Genomic DNA, 18912 nt, shown 5'->3' with positions numbered 1-18912 from the left:
GACTCCAGAAGGTCTGGGTATTGGGCGCCTCCTCTGGAGCTTGGGGAAGGAGACAGAAGACTGCAGATGTGAGAGTGGGGGGTGTCCCCGAGACCGAGTGTGAGTGTCGGGAAAGTAGTCAGCTGTTCTGGGCCAGAGGCTGGGCCTTGGATTTGGGCCTGGTCTGATGGGATTGGGGCTCATGTTTTCCAACCACCCCTCCTCTGCTCTGAGAGGCAGCTGTAGCCCAGGCCGACAACCTGCTGCACCAAGGGCAGCCCATGGAGTGAGGAATCTTGTTTGCAGGGGGAGGAGGAGACAGAACCCAGCTGAGATGGCAGCTCTGGGGACAATGGGGAGAGGCTCACAGCAGTTGATTTGCAGGTACACATTTGGCCACCTTCCCCAGAAGACCCACCTCTGGGGAGAGTCTATACTGGGTGAGTGTGCAGCTCTGCTTAGTGGAGTTGAGAATAGTGGAGGAATTCGCCCAGGTGGGGATTTCTATGCAATATCAGGGGTGATGATGGTAACAGGTCACACTTGAGGCTGGAGACTCAAGAAAAGGCTCAGCCCCCTTGGCCTGGCCCAGGGGGAAGGGGGGCCCCCCATGACATGACTGGACAAGACAGAGACTGGAACGAGACCCTGGAGATGGAACAGACAGAGCCTCCTGGCCCAAGAAGGGCCTTGGGGTTACAGGAGGAAGCTGTTGGCACAGGGTATGGACATAAAAGGCACTCAATAACTATTTTGTCTAGTGAATGAGTCAACAACAAAAAAAATGTGGCCTTAAGAGCTCCTTTTCTGGTCCACAAGAGCGTTGGGCTTACCTTTCTTGTCCTTCTTCTCTTCCTCCTCACCGCCGGCCCCCAGCAGGGTAAAGATGATGCCGGTCTGAGAGTTCACACCCACGGCGGTCACCACCATCCGTCCAGAGCCCTCCATCACATGAGTCCCTGGGGAAGGGGACGAAAGCCAAGTTACCATTGCACGGCCCAAGCCCCCTCCCGCAAGGAGCGGAAGGCACTCGGTCTCAGTTGACTCGAGGCAATTTGCCTGCTGAGGTCCTAGGGCACCACCTACAGTTAAGGTTCAAGGTGTGTGCTCAAGGTGGGTCCTTTAAAGATGATTTCACCTTGGGATAGTGCTGTGATGGGCCTGGAGCTCAAACACTGCTATACCTCAATTCTTAGGCCCCCAGAAAGCTCAGGCCTACCACCTCCTACCTGCTCCTAGAGAATCCCTTCTTCTCTCCTCTCTTTCCCCTTCCCCCTCTCCCAGTCTTACGGGCCAAGCAGGGACCACTCCCTCTTTTCCTTAATGATATATCTAGAACCAGACCTTGCTCTGCAACCAGCAAAAAAAAAAAAAAAAAATGCCAACTAAGCCCTGGACTGGACTGCTTAAAATGGGGTCCACCAACTTCCCAAAGATCTGGGGAAAGAATTCAGGGCTCTATGAAGCTGAATGAGAAAACAATGACCTCTTTATTTTCACAAACATCAAACTGAAATTTCGCATTTCCCCCTATTAAGAACATAGGCAATAAACCCCAGGAGTGTCAGTGGTGGCCACAACACCATTACATATGTTACAGAAATCATGGGTTTTTTTTTAATATCACTTTATAGCTGTTGCAGATACTTTTTAGGCTTATCCTTATTTTACAACTAAGGCAATTATTACACTGACTGCTGGATCTTGTTATTCTAATAAAGAAGCACATATGTTACTACACCACACATTAATTCTTTTTTAATTACTTTAACTATTTCAATCTAATTGGCTTCCTTTGTGATCCAGTGTATTTTATTTTATGTATTTCAAAGCTTTATTCTGAATAGGGGTGGCCCATGATGACCTCAGACCTCCCCAGGGGTCTGCGGTGCAAGAAAAGTTAAGAACTCCTTTCCTAGAATTTTAGATTTTTAAAACTGGGTTCCAAAGGGTCCTGGAATTCTTTCAGGGGGCAGGATGGGGCAAGGGAGGCCTTTGGTCAGAGTGGCCCCAAGTTTATTCATCTTTGGGGTTTCTGTGTCAGCTTTTATTTGACAAGAGGGCACTCTGCTGAGTAAAGAATCTAGATAAATGAAGTTTGGCCGGTCAGGTGTTCCTTTTTTCCGATTTCCATTTTTACCGCTCTGGCTAGAAAGCTCTCTACAATGCAGCAAACAGTTTCTCCTTCAGCAGAGAACTAACAGTCCAATCCTGCCTGGTGCAGGGTCTCCGGCCATCCCCAGGCTGCACAGGAAGAGCTATACCTGGTCTACCAGACAGACGGCCACGGCCACTGACCCCAGCCACTACACGGCCCTGATGACTTGCTTCTTGAACTCCTTCTGCTGTTGAGAGATTTTCCTTCTTTCCCCTCAAGATCATGGTCATTTCCTCCTGTTTTCAGGCTCACTTGTCACTGATGGCCTTCTCCTGGCCTCCCACTTTGCTTCAGACTTGAAGTCTAGGTGGACAAACTCATTAGGATTGTATCTAAAATAAGAGTCAAGAGGTTCTGAGTCAGGGCAAGAAGCACTTTCCTTAAAGCAAGGAATCTCTTTTCACTTTTCAAGAGGTTTCACCCACCCCTTCCCTTTCCTTCTGGGATCTGAGAGATGTCCTGAGACTGTGTGTGTGTTTGCACACATGCCTGTGTGCGTGTGCATGTGTGGTGTTCCAGCCTCTTGGCCTCCAGGATCTCGGGATCTTAAAGTGCTTTACAGACAGACAGATGCCCTCCAGTAAGCTCCTTTGAGGTGGTAAAGGTTGGTCTGTCCATCCATGATGGGTAAACCAAGTCATGAAGGCTCCCAGAGGCAGCATGGAGCCCAGCAAGCTGTACCAGGACCTGGACTCTCAGGGGGTGAGCTCCTCAGCTGGTTCTTTACCCATTCCCAGCCTCTTCGGTCCCCGAGCCGGGCACAGTGGGGACCACAGAATGAGCTCGGACACTAACTCCAGGCCGATCAGCCCAGGCCTGGTGTCTTCCCGTCACAGACAGACTCTGAAGCACACGTACCCCACAGGGGGCACAAACAGGGAGAATCTGGGCCCAACTATGGGACTCTGGGAGCTACAATAATTTGCTGACAAAATGCTTTCTCATGCACGGGCTCAGCTTGTGTGGGAGCTGGCAGGATGGACTGTTAAATACCAGAGTATTAGAGGAGGAAACTGAGGCCCAGAGAGGTCACACGTGGGTGAGGGTGGGGTCACTGTAGATCTTTAAAGGTGAGGGCTGAACACACTTCAGTGCACTCACAGGGCGTAGATGGCAGGGACAGCAACCAGTGCTACCTTCTGTAGCACACCTACTCCGCTCCAGGCTTTGTGCCCTAACCCTAACCCTAACCCTTCACACGCAGTCATCTCATTAGTCCTCATACTGGCCCTCGGTCGACAGAACAGGAAACTGAGGGAGAAGTAGCTTGCCCAGGGTCACCAGCTGGAGAGGGACCAAGCCCTTGTCCGGTTTCTCACATACTGCTCTTCCCCAGGAAAGAAGGCTTCACACTCTGGTCTCAAACATGTTTGTGAAAAGGTTGGCTCTGCCTGGCTGGTGATGGAGAAGCTGTTCCCCACCTCTCCAGTCCTGGGCGGGATGGAAAAAGACACAGGGGGCCAATTTCCACCCAAGATAATCAGACCCCAAATCACCTTCTAATCTAATCACTCCCATCTCAGCACTGGGAGGCCAGGGAGGAGGGAGGAAGGAGGAGGAAGCCAGGGAGGTGGCCTCTGCCCGCAACATGGGGATGCAGGGGCATGGGGTGAAGGCATAGCATGCCCCCCCCCCGCAGCCTCGATGAGCCCTGGGGAGTCCTCCAGGCCCTAGCCTCAGATGGGCCAGAGAAGTTGGGGGCATCAAACTCCCCCTCTGGCCCTCCCTCCCTCTGTGCCCCGGCAGCACGCCCAGCCTTCGCTCTGACCATTGCCCCCCCAGCTCAGACACGCCCCCCATAGCTCCCCAAAGTCCAGACATCTTGGTCAGCACCCCCTGGATCACACCTCAACCTTCCTCCGGCCCTTGACCACCGACTCCCACACTGCGCCCTCTGCCCTGGGCGCAGCACAGCTCACTGGGCCCTTCTGTCCAGCCCTGGTCCCCAGCCCCATTCCCACCTCTGCTCACATAGTTATCACTGCCTGAATGCCCTTCCCACACCTCTTCTCCAAAACCTCCTCCTCAAGGCTCAGGACAAATGCCTCTCCTCTTAGGTGACTTCCCTGACCCCAACAAAAGGACATCACCTATGTCCTCTGGACTGCCCCCTGGGGTTTCCCCTGGGGGTGCCTCCAAGCCCGGTGTCCCCACTAGCCTGTGAGCCCCTGGAGGGCAGGTTTGAGGGCGAGTCCTCTCCTCCTGCCACAGTGGAGGCTTGTAGCTGGAATCCAGCACTGTCCTCCCTGCTACCTCCTTTTTTGTATCTCCCATGGTGGACATGTATTACATTTATAATGGAGAATCCACACACCCTCAATAAGCCATCTTTATGGTTTCACAAAGGGTCAAATTCATCCAGCCCAGCTGTCCTCCCTGGGCTGCCCCTCTCCCGCACCGGGACCTCACAGCCTGGTTGCCCCTCCTACAGAGCAGACCAGGTCACCCCCAGGCTGCCACTCCCCAGCTCCAGGATCCCCTGCAGGGGACAATGTTTAACCCCAAGGGCTGCAGACCCATGTAAGCCATGGGTCTTTGGGTGCGGACAGAGGTTGAGAACCTTTTGGGGAGGGGGGCCCTGGCTGGGCCTTGCACCAGGCTCCCAAGTCCATGGTCCCTTGGGTACCATCCTTCACCTCCTTATGCTCCCATGGAGCCCCTCAGAACACACAGCATGGGGGGTGGTTGATAGAGAGGACCCTAAGCTGAGGGGGAGGGGACTGGGAACAAGTCTGGTGTCTGCTGCTGATGTGCTGGGTGACCTGAGGCCAGCCGTCTCCTCTGTGGACCTCAGTTTTGTCCTCTGTAAAATGGGGAGGTCTGGCTTAGGTCATCACCTCTCAATGGTGAAGTCTGGGCACCTTAGGTCCCAAGGAGATGAGGGCCACTCCTGGGTGGGGTAGGGCAGCCTCCATGAAAAGGCAGCATCTCGGGGAGTTCTGACGGGCCAGCAGAGGCCTGAGCAGACAAACTGACCATGTGTCACTCCCTTCCAGGGCCACGCTTGTTCATGGGATGGACAGGTGTGGTGGAGTCCAGCTCTGTGCCGGGCTCTGGGGCCCAAGGGGCCTCTGGTGGTCCCTGCCCTTCAGGGGCTCACAGTCTAGTTAGGGTTGAGGGGAACAGACAGGCACACACATCAGCAACAACACAGGACAACAGAGACCCAAGGGTCCCGTGGCTGGCGGGGGACACAGCCCAGGCAAAGGGGGGAGATGGGACAGTGGGACAGCTGCGGATCAGCTGGGCTGAAGCTGAGGGTGGCCTGATTGCAGAGCTGCAGGGTTGGGTGTCTCCTCGGGGTTCAGTAGGGAGCCGCCGGAAGTATTCTGGGGGGAGGGAAGAAGAGAGCTCATATTTACGGACGTTCCCCATGTACCCCATACTATCTGAGCCCCTTTTCCCACTCGGTGGCCACAGTCCCCGGGTGAGGTTATTATCATCACCCGCATTTCACAGGGCATTGCTGGGGCGGCCGGGTGGCTCCCGGCTCCTATTCTCTCTCCCTTGCTGGGAAGGCTTGTGCACGAAGTCAGAGGCAGAGCTGTTTGGGGACACAGCCCCGAGGAGCGAGAGGGAGGCAGGCGAGCGGTGAGGGAGCTCTGTCAGCATCGAGCTCCCGCCCATCCGTCTGTCCATCCATCCGTGAGCCAGAAAGGAGCTCGGGCCCAGGGAACACTGCGGGCTCCCACCAACGGGACGGCCTGTCCTGCCCCACCTGAACCTTCATCTCCTCTCCCTGCAGATGACTTCTGCGGCCTCTAACCTGGCAGCTGAGTGTTGGCCAGAACTTCCCCAACTGCAGACTCAAAGCCCATCTCTGCCTCAGACTTGCTGCAGGCCTGGTCCAGATGGCATCTCGGGGCCAAAGTCTCATGCGATGGCAAGTGGGGTGTACTGAGTCCCAGGTGGCAGAGCTAGAGGAGCCTAACTTTACAAAATGAACCTTCTTAGCCCAGAGAGGGCAAATGGCTCAGTGAGGTTGCACAGCACATGAGGCACAGGTAGGGGCTTAAATCCAGAGCTCCTCACTCTCCTGGTTTTGACTTCCTAAGCCTCTCTTTGGACAGCGAGAGCGGGGAGGTCAGACCTTCTAAAAGGCCTTTTCTTGGGGGTATAGAAGAGAAGAAGGGACGGAGGCCTTCTCTGGGGATTATTACCTGCCTCCGGCACAAGCACCAAGCAAAGCCAATGCGATTGCCACGCCAGACGCGGTTCTGTCTTCATTATTGTTATCAACGCAGTTAATAACAGTAATAACGCATGCTCACAGAGCATTAGGCAGTCGGCAAAGCATTTCATGGCCCACAAGCCCGTCCCCCTCACAACAGCCCTGTGAGGTAGGTTTTAGTGCAGGCACAACCCCAAGCCCCTCCGCCCACCTGTGGCCTCTCTGGCTCAGAGAGGTTAAGCGATGGCCCAGGGTCACACAACCGTGGGCGGTGGAGCCGGGACTTGAACCCGTGCTCTATCCACTACACCCCGCTGCCTCTCATGGAGAAGAGGCAGGGTAGTGTAATGGAGAGAGCGCGGGCCGAGCGGCACACTGGGCCTTCCTGCGGTCACGGTGCTGTCCTAGGCTCCCTGGTGGCAGCGGCAGTGGTGGTAGGTCCGGCTCCCCGTGCCTGGCCTTCCGCTTGGCAGGCAGGGTGGGCGGCAGGCCCGAGAGAGTTTGTCGATGTCCTGGTAACCTCATGCTGTTCATGCTCTGGTTCCAGGGGTGATGGAGGAGGCTGGGGTCCTGCAGGGGACCGAGCCAATGGGCCTGCTGGAGCCAGGGCCTGCTGCTTTTGAGGACAGTCCCCACCCTGGCCCGCTGGCCCCTGTCCCTTCCATGGCCACATCGATGGTGCCTGGTTGTTGGTTTCCCCGTGGAATTCACTATCAGGTGCTTCAAACAGGCCACGCCGCTGGGTAATGAAGTCAAGGGGTCCTCGGAGGTGCGCTCGCATGTGGGCGCTAGGAGGCTGCTGGGCTGGAGTCTCCCTCTGGCCCTGGCCTCGGTGGGCCTTTACACGCCTGCTTGGGGCCTCAGTTTCCCCAGCTGCAAATCGAGACCAGACCATGGTTCTCTAGGGATCTGTGAGTCCACTGACAGGCTGTAAGGTGACAAGTCCGGACATTTACTTCTCATAAGAGGGATTACTGCTTTCATGGGACTCTCATGGGGGTTCATGACCTAGGCAGGTTAAAAACCACTGGCCTTCCAGGAAAGGCAAAAGAAGGCTGAGGACCTGCTCTGTGTTAAAGGAGGCTGAAGAGGCAGGACATCTAAACGCCATGCGGCATCCTGCGCTGGCTCCCAGCCTGGGGGACGCTGTGGGGACAGCTGGCACGTGTGAATATGGTATGTCGGGTATCAGTACTGCATCAACGCTTCCTGAATTGATCACTGTGCTGTGGTTATGCACGAGGACACCTTTTCTTCGGAGACACACCTGAAGTAGGAAGAGGCCCTGACGAAGGAGAGAGGGAGGCTCCTGAGAGCAAGGGAGGCACAGTGGCAACAGCAGTTGAACCAGAGGGGAGGCCATTCAGGCGTTCATTGTACTAGTCCTGCAACTTTTCTGAAAGTTTGAAATTATATTAAAATACAAAACTAAGAAAAAAAATAGGCCGAGGTCCGAGTTTGTATTCCAGGGCCCACCCATAGGGTGTCTGACCCACACAGGCTTTTGAAACATTGGAATATCTTCCCAACGTCTTCAACATCGGGAGATTGACCTGAAAACTCTGAGTCTCTTGCTCCCCTCGCGGAGAGTGGACTTTGCGACCACACGGGGGCGCGTCCACAGGCAGCAGGGGAAGCACGTGAGTGCCCGGTTTGGTGTCCATGCTCCCCCTACCTCACCCCGTGGATGTAGGGACCTGCGGTTTCTGCACGTTTCTACTCTGCCTGGGCCGAAGCCACTGCAGACATGGGCCTGTGTCTGCCTGTGTGTCCTGGGGGGCGAGCGCCAGGCCTTTAGGATTTCCTTTGTGCCCACAGCTTTGGAGACATCTGAATCTTTCTGAAGGCTCGTCTGCCCCCACTTGTCAGATGGGGAGACTGAGGTCCTGATGGGCAGAGGTCATAGCGGGAGCCAACGCAGGGCTGGAACCTGGAGGTTCTGCCTCCAAAGGCTGTGTTCATTCCACAGCACACAGCATCTCACACGTGCACCGTTCACAGAGGACAGTCACATCTGTCCAGGCATGTGCTCCCCACAACAGCCCTGTGGAGCAGGCAGGGGGGAAGGGCTCCTCACTGGCTCACTGCACAGACACAGACATGGAGGCTTAGAGAGGAAGGGACATTTCCAGGGTCAAAGGTCGGGCATGGCAGGCCACCTGATCCAGAACTGAGCATTCTTTGCCTTCCTCTAGGCTGAGCCAGTGTGCCAGATGCCGTGTGGGGGCGTCTGAACTACCATGAGGACCCTGCAGGGGCCCCCAGCATGGTCCCTCTGTGTTTTCTGAAGGTCATCTGACCAGAAGGCCCAGCAAAGCCACTGGCACAGGGGAAGGGTCCGAGATGTCTGGTCATGTGAGAGTCCAAATGGCAGTTATGCAGGGTTCAGAGCACTGGGGAAGACAGCAATCCAGGGGACCCCCCGGGAGGAGGCAGGCTTGGGCAGGCTGAAGGTGGAGAGGAGCTGGATGGGGGAGAGACAGGGCCAGCCCAGAGAGGGGGAAAGGGGACACATTCAAGAAGAAGGAAGGGAGGGGAAATGGACATATAAGCTGGGGTTACTCTCCCACTTTACAAGTGAGAAAATGGAGGCTCAGAAAGGGTATAAGAAGATCGTCCAAGGCCTCCCAGCCAGTGAAGGGCAGCGTCGGGATGTGAACCCAGGCTATTTCACTCCCAAGTCCAGGCTCCGTCCGAGGAACAGGGAAGGGAACCAGCCGACTGTGAGCATCCCTCCGGCAGCACTGTGCTAGGTAGGGGCCTCACCTACACCACACACCAGGACGTCACTGTTCTCCTCACAGGTAAACTGAGGCTCAGAGAAGTGAAGCGACATGCCCACGGCCACAAAGCAAGTTCATTTCAGAGCCCAGATCCGGCTCAGCCTGCCCAACTCTGCTCTTTCTACAATGCAGCACAGCCTCCCTCCTCACTCTGGCAGACAGTGCCTGAGCCCTAAGGTGTGCAGGGCCTGGGGTGGAGCTGGGCTGACCTCCCGACAGCCTCAGGCTCGGGCTCCCACCCTCTTGGACCGGCCAAGGACGGAAGGGGCCCATAGAAGTGAGACCTGTTGGATTTGTTTGGGTGATGGGACTGTGGACGGGTTTGCTCTTTATTTTACTTGAGATGCTTTGCGCAGCACAGAACTCAATCAGCATGATGAGGCTGTGCCCGAATGGGCCGAGCGCAGCGTGACGTCACAGGCTAAGGCGTGGGTCCCAGGTGGCACAGGGCAGGGGTGGTCAGGGAAGACTTCATGGAGGAGGTGGGACTGAGCAGATGGGCAGGAATTAAATGTGCAGTGGGGAAGGGAGAGAGCCGTGTGGGAGGAGGGAACGGCCTCAGCAGAGGCAGGGCAGAAGGAAGGAAACAAGGTGGGTCTATAGCAGAGGTGCAGGTGAGAACAGGTGTACTGAATCTGTGACTCTCACCGCAGGGAGCAGCACTGAATGCAGCGCCCATTCAGGGTTTCGGCCTCCTCTACAACATACCCACCCATAGCCTGTCCAGGCCCTGCTCACACACAATCAGTGACGGGGAACTCATTACCATACAGGCAGCCTCTTTTGTTCCTAGAATGGTTCTGACTGTTACAGAATCCTTCTCTTTCCAATTAGATTGCTTTCCATCGGGCTGACCATGCCCCTTTCTCACTGTCTTTTCCCCAGGAGCCTGGGCTAAGCCACTGCCCTCCCTCTCCACCAGGCAGCTGGGTTTCTGAATGTCAGTACTGCGGCTCACGGTCAAGTTTCATTTTCTTGAGTCTAGTTCACCCTGCACTCTGGCCATCTTTGTGGGTACTGACCCTTGCTTTCTCTTTGTCAGCCTTCCTGGACTTGTGGTCTCTGTGAACTTGATGGGCATACATTCCATACCGCAACAGGACAGAGCTCCAGGGAAGGCCGCTAGAAACCTTTCACCAGATTGCCAGCAGTTCAAGAGTCAGCACAAACTGACCGAAATCCCCTGGCCTCAGCACAGTCTTCTCCATCTTGCCCACAAAGACACCACGGGAGACCTTGGCTCCTGTTTCCTGACATCCAGAGGCCCAGGGTCTACTCCATTTGCCTGGGCTTCCAGCCAGATGGAAGGTCGAGACTAGAGTGGTTGATTCCACTCTAGCTGGCCAGCCGACTTCCCATCCAACTCTGCCCTGCTGCTCTTTTCCAACGTCTTTGCACCTGTGCCCACCTCTGTGGCTGGTTGCTCATGCTTCAGGTCAGTGACCCTGAACATTTTCTCTCCCCAGTCTCCTGTCAGGGAACCATCCCTCCTCTCCTTCCTCCAAACTGTCTGGAACCTTCATCACTCATCCACTCAGGCCTAGCTCCTCCCCTCGACTTCCACCGATCCCCGTGACCCACCCGGCCACTTCTCCCAAGGATGCTCGCCTGTCTGACAACCACTTAAGCCCAGAGGTCAGAACCAGGGCCACAGGGCAATGACCATTTACTGAGCTCTCATGTGGCTCTAAGTTCCAAGAGGGCATTTGAGGCTTTCCATGATCACTTGGTCAGACCCCGCCCCGGGCCTTTGCACTCGCTATCCTTCTGCCTAGAATGCTCTTTCTTCTCATTGTTCTGGTTTTAGCTCAAATGCAACCTCTTCAGACAGGCTTTTCCCTGATCAACTAAGATTCCCGTCCCCTTCCTCAGGGTCTCTATCTCACTATAATGGTGTAATGTCTTCACCTGACTTATCACTATCTGAAATTATGTTAAATATCTCCTTGTTTGTTCCTTCCTTGTTTGTCTCTTTTACTAGATTCTAAGCTCCAGGAGGGCAGGGACCTTGTTTGTCTCATTAACCACGGGCACACAGTAGGTGCTTAATAAATGTTGGTTGGATAGTTCTTGATAATAAATGCCCCAGACCCAATTCTCACTCCTTTTTACCGTCGTACCCTGCAGACATGCTGCTCTCCTCCTCTGTATTTCTAGGAAATCCCGCTGCGCCTCTGCTAGGAGGGCCCTTTCTCCACAACTCTGCTTGGTGGGCTCCTACTCACCCCTTAAAACCCAGCTCAATTCCACCTCTCTGGATAGTTCTGTTCTGTCGGTTTTCTCACACCTTCCTCACTCCTCTACTGTGGAATCAGCTGTTTGCTGGTCTGCTTCCCCCAGCGTACTCAAGCTGGGGGCTTCCAAGGCCAGGGGATGAGTCTGTGTCATCATGGAAGGGAGGGCCCAGGGCCTGGCCCAGAGCAACTGCTCAGAGGATGTTTGCTGAGCGCTGCTGGACAATAAAGCCTTTTTGGTGTCCCTGCTTGGAGGGCGGGTATTTCACTTGTCTGGTGCCTCACCTCTGCAGGGTCTCCCCTCCTCTCTTGCCCCCTGAAGCAGCCAGACTGAGATCTTAAAAATGTAAACATGATCAGCTTACTGCTGATTCCAGAGAATCCTCATCGTATGCAGAAAATTTATAAACTCCTGACCATGGTGCACAAGGTCTCCCTCTTGCTCCCGGTCCTGCCTCAGGGCCTTTGCACTTGCTACTCCTGCTCCCTGCTATACTCTTTCCCTGGAAAGTTGCAAGACCAGCTCCTTTCCATCATTCACACCTCAGCTCACACGTGGCCACCCCGACCTCCCCCACCACCTGCACTCCATCGCCCTGCTTTTTTTTCATCATATATGTATTACCCTCTGGAATTTTAACACTGTCTGTCTCTCCACACTATACTACAAGCTCCTCAAGGCTGGGGCCTCATCTGCCTTGTACACTGCTGCGTCCCCAGCCTCCAGCCCAATGCCCGGCACACAGCACGCATCTAAAGTAGGCAGATTCTTTCATCTAAAGTAGGCAGACTGATTCTTTCTCATCTCTAACGAGAACAGGCTTCCATGTTCGACTTTTCAGAAAATCAACTTCCTAGAAGGTAAGTTTCATGGGGGCGGGGATTCGTTGTCAGTTTTATTCACTGTGCTCGCCCCAGGGCCTGCAGTGCTGCTCAGTGCACAGTAGGCTCAATGTATGACTGCAGGGGAAAAGGGAGGGAGTTCTCGTTTGGGGCCGAGTTGGCCAGAGATCTGGAGACAAGGACCAAAGTCTCTGAGACCCTCCCGCCTCATAAAGGGGACATGGATGCCCCCTGGGCATGGGGGCAGGAACCGGCAATGGGAGTGAGCCCACCGTGGGCCACAGCTCACCTGACAGCAGCATGGGGTCCTTGTCCACAGACTTGCGCACCTGGTCAGACTCCCCTGTCAGGGAGCTTTCATCGATCTTGAGGTCATTGCCCTGGATGAAGAGGCCATCTGCAGGGAGGAGGTCGCCTGGTAGGAAGAAGGGTGAGGGGGTCAGTCAGCAGGGTCTCAGGTGGCTGGAGAGGCTGGAGTATTCTCTTCAAGGTGTGGTTGCAAGGAAGGTTCGCCCTTGGGAACTGGCTGCCTAGAGTTCCCAGGATGCAGGAGCCAAGATGGCGCCCATCAAAGGACCACAGACAGCTGAAGCCTGGGGCCAGGGTGAAGGGCATGAGGCCTGGGGGGCTGAGGTTAGGTCCCGCTATAATCCTCGCTTGGGTGGGCATATCCTTCAGTTTATAAAGTGCTTCTCTTGGCATGGCATGGACTTGGGGCCCAGTTTTCTCAATGATTCAATCTTCTCTGGTCTCAACTATGTTTTGGGGAAATTCTTTTGGAAGGGATTAATCTCTCTTGACTAGGCTGAAGAGCCCCCCCAAGACAGGCATGTTATCAGAGGAAACCAAGCCCCCTAGGGCTGAGTGAGGAGAGGCCTGCCAATCTTTCCCCCATCTTTGGCCTCCACTTACCTAGGACATATCTCATCTAAATCCCCTTTGGCACCAGCCTGCTCACGTTCTCCATGGCAGTATCACAGGCCTAGAATGTTCACTCATCCATGTCCACTCCCTGTAACACCTTCTCTAGCCCAACAACCATCCATTAACAGCCAAATCAGAGGTGGGAAATGGATTTCACCTCATCAACCCATTCTGAGTGTTAGTGGTCCTTGGAGTGTTATACTGAGAAGGCGTCTGAGGATGTATCAAGGCTTTGAGCTGAGATTGATTAGGAATGTCTGCTAAGGGTAGAAGTCTGGAGAGTTGTGGTACGTGTGCCATGTATTTGCCATTTCTGATTTAAATGCCATTTCTGATTTAAGATTCTGGAATCTATGTATTTGCCATGTATTTTGCCATTTAAATTTAAATGCCATTTCTGATTTAAGATTCTGGAATCTTACCTCCAGAAAGGAGCCTTCCACCTCTCCAAGGAGCTCAGAAGACAACTTGGCTTGGGCTCAGCCTTCAGGAATCCACCCCCTGCCCTGGACCAGCCTCTCTGGGTCCCACCTGTGCCCAGATGCCAGCTCCAGCATGTGGCTCTGTGGTTGGGTCACTTACCATATTTGACCTGGGCGATATCCCCAACCACGATCTCAGCCACAGGGATCTGGACCACCTGGCCAGCCCGGACCACGGTGAACTTCTGCTCCTGTTCAATGCGGCTCTGCAGGCCCCGGAACTGTTTCTCTTTGCTCCAGTCATTGAAGGCCGTGACCAGGACCACGCAGATGACCGAGAGGAGGATGGCGGCCCCCTCGATCCAGCCCGCCTCCGCCTCCCCTTCATCTTCTGCCCCCGCCTGGGCCGTTGCACATCCTGCAGACAGCAGAAGGAAGCAGGTGGGGTGGGTCAGCCAGGCAGAAGGGGCCTCACAGCAATCAATAGTGCAAGTGCTTTAGGGTCTAAAATGCAGTTTTGCTGATGTCCTTTCCTTCCCTTCTTCCAGCAACTGTGAGGCAGGTTTCTAGGCTGCGGCGGGAGCCATAGTGCTGGACCTGCCCTCCAACAAGCTGGTCTGAATCCTGCTGCTGCCGCTCTATGGTCCTGGGTAAGCCTTCCCTAAGCTTTGGTGTCCTTATCTGCAAAATGGGAGTCACTGAGACCACATTCCAGACTCAAGGGGAGGAAGGCAGAAGCTCCAGCCTGTGCTTAGCACCAGGAGTTCTTACTCAGCCCTTGTTGGATTTGAGCCCCGACTGCACAGTGAGGACACCGACACTCCGAGCCACTTGTCTGATCCACAGTGACCCTCCACCCCACACCCTTGCACCATTGAACTTCCAGGTCTGGGCCCCACATTGCTTAAGGCCTGCCAGACCCACCATGTGACAAAGAAAAAGAAGACACCAGACACATCTGATGCCAAGGCCTCGGACTTGAAGGCAGGTCCTGCCCACGCAGTGCTGAGCCCTAGCGCCTTTCCAAGCCCCTCCGCACATCCCGTCTCCTGCATCCCCAGAAGGATCTGGAAAGTCAGAGGTATTACCCCCATGGACACATGTGGAAACTGAGGCCCAGAGAGATGAGTGCCACACCAGGACTGGCCTAGGCCCTTCCTTCCAATGGGCAGGCGTCGGGGGGTGGAGAAGTGTCTCTCCATGGACAGCATCTGACGATCCACTCCTAGAAAACTCAGAGCGGGCCCCTTCCACCGAGGCTGGGCCCCACTGGGCCATTCGCAAGGCCTGCTGTGTGCCAGGCATTCACTTTAATCCTCAAGCTGGCTGAGAGGAGGGAAGCAGTTCAGAGAGGGACAGCAACTCAGCCAGGATCACACAGCAGATCTGGAGTCTGAATCCAGGCCTGGAATCTAACACTGGACCTGGCCTGCCCACTACCCCTGAGCCCAGCGGCCCTCTCTGCCACACGCTGGCCTCACTGGGAAAGTAGAAAATGTCGCCAAAGACCCATGGTCGACTGTCTGGAAGTCTAATTCAGTCCCAAGGAATAGAGAACAGCGGTTTCAAGAGTCCCCAGCATGACTCTCTGGGAAACGAGGGGTCGAAAGCAACATGACCAGAAGGCCAGGTGGTACCAGGGAATGTTTTCTGGCTCTCAGCTCCTGGAAGGGTCAAGGCTCAGCTGGTGGGCCCGTGCTCGAGATGATACAGAGTCACTGCAGGCCGGCGGTGTGGGTCACTAGAAAATTCCACATCTCTGGCTGAACCAGCCACTCCTCATCGGCTCATAAACAACGATACCACTGTGTGGGGTTCTCAAAGCCACTTTTCTTTTCTTTGGGAATTTCAGACTTTTCTAATAATTTTAAACTGTTGAACTGAACCAGCCTTTGGTGGTGATGATAATCGTTATCATGGCGATGGTAACTGACCTCGGGCTATAGCTGTGAGCTCAAATCCCAGCTGTGTGCCCGGAGCTAGCTGCTTAACCGCTGTGCCCTGGTTTTCTCATCTGCAAAACTGGGGTAATGACAGGTGCTCCCTCCTAGGTGGTGGTGAAGTCTGGGGAGAGGCTGTACGTAAAGCACCTGACGCAGCAGGCACACAGTAAACGCTCAGTGTGAGGGTGGCTTCTTGTCCAGCACGTGACATCATCACGCAGGCAGCCTGAATGGGGCCTCGGGCCCCCACGTGGCAGAGGGGATCCAGTTGGACCTCAGAACCACGTGAAGATGGGAGGAGGGGAACTAAGGTGCCCCTCTACTAGTGAACAACCCCAGTGAAATCCCCCAAACTGGGAAACACAGGTGAACCTTGCTAAAGAGAAACCCAGTACACGGAGATGCATTCTCTTGGACTTGGGGGAGTGATTCAAGATACAGAGCCCAGTGCTTCTCCTTCTGGGACCTTTGTTATCCCCTGCCCCTGCCACATGCTCTGTAAGTGGGAGGGCTGTTTTGTCCCTGTCCTGTGCTTCATCAATGGCCCCCCGCTTTAGTTACTGAAATGTTCAGGACACTCAGAGACAGTCCAGGACAATGAAAAGCCTTTGGGCCCTGGAACTGGAAAGACATGGCTTCAAATCCAGGCTCTGCTGTGTGATCTTGGGTAAGTGACTTGGCCTCTCTGAGTCTCGGTTTGGACAGCTATAAAGTGGGATGACCCCAGGGACTTTGTGAGCCCAGGGCTTAGTAAGGGCCTGGCATGTGGTGAGTACACGGCAGACATTGGTCCTCTCCTTTTCATGAGCTTCTCTCTTTGGACTGACTTCTGAGAACCAAGGGCATGGTAGCTGAGACCTGTTACCTGTTACCTTGTCTCCAAGCCCCGTCTGCTGCCCTTGCTGATTCAATACCAAGGAGCCCTCTGGGCCTTTGAGGGCACTCACTTGGCCAGCAAAAATTCCATTAGCTTTTTGAGAACTATCTGATGACTACATGGTGCCCTGGGATGGCAAGAAAGTAGGGATGCAGACTGCTTAAGCTATTGGGAGCCGCCAAACCCTGAAAACAACTCCTGCTGCTCTGGTGCAATTAAGGGTAAGAGATGAGAAAGGGGAAGAAAGAGGGGCATGGGTGGGCCCTGCTGAGGTCTCCTCTGGGGCTCCCTTGGACTGGGGCAGGGACAGGATCTGGAGATCGTGACCACAGCGTCTGGGAAACCTGCAGCTGCCCTCCCTGGACGCGGGGTTTTCTAGGGTGTGGCCACATACTGTCTGTGTGACCTTGGGGAATCCACTTGGCCTCTCTGGGCTTCCCTCTAGTTGTTCATCAGTAAAATGGGGAAACTACTGTCTAGGTGGTTACCAGGGCCTGGCATCGAATAAGGGCTCTCAAAACGGGTCAAGCCACAAACATTTTCCAAGCACCTACTATGTGCCGGTCGCTCTGCTGGCACTCTGGCACTAGGGGAGCTGTCACAGGCAGGGAGTGGGAAACATGGGGTATGCCTATCCCAGCCCTGCCACAAAAGTGTTGTGTGACCTCTGACAAGTGTCTGGAGGTCTCTGAGCCAAGAAAGCCAACAGGGAAGGGCAAGGCAGCCTAGAGCCTGTTAGTTCATCACCAGCGTCGTTTTATACATAACTGATGCAGCCTGAGTCTGACATGGCAGGGGGTGGTCCAGGCAACACGGAAGGTCCAGAGCTCAGAGCTCAGGCCAGGGCCTGGGTGCTGGGGAGGAGGTAGCACAGTCCCGAAGTGCAGGAACTTCATTCTGTGGGACTAGAGTGTGTGCATCTGCGCTCATCAACTGAGTGTGGCCTGAGCTACTGTCTCAGCTGCAGGAAGGGAGGGCAGTAGAAAGAACCAGAAGCCTTGGGTTTAAAATCCAGCCCTACTGTCTAAAAGCTGTGTGACCTTAGGCAAGTCCTTCCCCTCTCTGGGCCTTGGCTCCCACCTCTCTAAGATGGAGGTGATCACAGCCATCTGTGTGCAGGGCTGGGGGAAGGCTCCTCCTGGTACAGCCTGGGAGCCTGATCCATGTTCCCACTGCACCCCCTCTATCATCTGCCTGCTGAGTTCTAATCTTGCATTAAATTGGGTCACATGAGGTCACTTCTCCACTGACTCAACCTGGTCACTTTCTGAGGAAACGTAGCTGAGGGATAGGAGCATGGGCTCGGGAGCTGGAACGCCTTGGTCTGAGTCACGGTTCTGCCGCTTCCCAAAGTCTGAGCTCCTCCCAAGTCATTTACCATCTCAGGGCCTTGGTTTCCTGGGTGATAATAGCACCTGCCCACGGGGTTGTTGTGAGGGTCAAGTGAGGATCAAATGAGCTGTTACCCTAAAAGCTTCCAACCAGTGGTGGCTCTAAAAATAGTAGGAATTCCCTTCTTATTACGCTTTGTGTTGCACCCTTAGCTTTGTTCAAGGCTCATGCAAGTAGCCGTGAGCCATCTTCTATATTTTCTGGAAAACTTCTGCAGAGAATGCTGCCCATTATGCATCTCTCATAATATCCTACGTGAAAGTTCATCCCAGAATTCGTTGTCAGGGGACACGCTGTCTTCCTAAAGGACTAGCTTTCCTCCTTGTTGATTACTTGAGCTATGCGAATCATCCTAATTCACTTTCTGCTTTGGCTGCCAGGAAGTTCAAAGTCAAATTTATACCTCAATCGTGGTAGCACATTTATCTGCTTTAAACCCTCTTTGGAAAGAGGGCATGCAGAGAAAAGAAATCAGCCAGTAATACGAGGTATAAAACTGAGGTAGTTGGCCAGACAGACTTGGCTATCCAGTTTCTCAGAAAACTCTGGCCTGGGAGGGGGTGGGGTGACAGCTGTTCAAGGAACCTCAGAGACCACTTTCTCATTTGGGGAAAGGAGGCCCATAAGGGTGATTTCTTACATGCTTTTCACTTTTTATTTGCTTGCCTGAAGCAGTGACGCTAGTAGGATTATCTACTTACACAGCACATTGATGAGGAAATGTCTAATTATAATGAATAACAAAGAAAAGTGTTTATACTTTTCTACTAACGCCAAATCAGATTATAAAAAGCTAACAACAAAAATATGTGATCCCACATATCTCATGGTATGTGTGTGCATATATATCTGTCTGCCGATCTATCTATGTATATATGTGTAGAGTGATACAGGTTTAAAAGACTTTGTCATCATAAAGGAAAGCTGTCATTGGAGCTGGTGAAGCCCTAGCCCTTGGGGGGTGCTCAGTTTCTGGAATGAAGGATGAATGGAGGTTGAGGTTTTCTTTTCCTTTCTTTTTTAAAAATTGAAGTATAATTGACTTACAGTGTCGTGTTAGTTTCAGGTGTAGAGCACAGTGATTCAGTTATACATGCATGTGTGTATACACATACACACACACACACACACACACACACACATTCTTTTTCAGATTCTTTTCCCTTATAGGTTATTACAAAATATT

The 18912-nt window shown here is 53.9% G+C and overlaps 1 protein-coding gene across 13 annotated transcripts in view; it reads right to left on the bottom strand.

The window, feature by feature from the left end:
- The window catches only part of ATP2B2 (ATPase plasma membrane Ca2+ transporting 2), a 158967-nt gene that overhangs the window by 57219 nt on the left and 82836 nt on the right, over positions 1–18912 (bottom strand). For 6 of the 13 annotated variants that reach the window (XM_027093841.1, XM_027093839.1, XM_027093840.1 and 3 more), the window contains 3 exons: positions 13675–13932; positions 12458–12583; positions 813–938 (listed from right to left, as the gene is read on the bottom strand). The exons of 1 other annotated variant lie outside the window; for it this stretch is intronic. In XM_027093841.1, coding sequence (XP_026949642.1) covers positions 813–938; positions 12458–12583; positions 13675–13932 — 510 coding nt within the window. Of the gene's footprint in view, positions 1–779; positions 939–12457; positions 12584–13674; positions 13933–18912 lie in introns of all 13 variants that reach the window. 6 more of the 13 variants (XM_027093837.1, XM_027093838.1, XM_027093846.1 and 3 more) reach the window with 2 other exon arrangements.

This window comes from Aethalodelphis obliquidens, unplaced genomic scaffold (genome assembly GCF_003676395.1).
Source record: "Aethalodelphis obliquidens isolate GAN/ISIS:26980383/991018 unplaced genomic scaffold, ASM367639v1 scaffold86, whole genome shotgun sequence".
NCBI lineage: Eukaryota > Metazoa > Chordata > Mammalia > Artiodactyla > Delphinidae > Aethalodelphis > Aethalodelphis obliquidens.
Note: the sequence above shows the minus strand (reverse complement) of the source record. Positions and strands in the feature narration are given on the sequence as shown.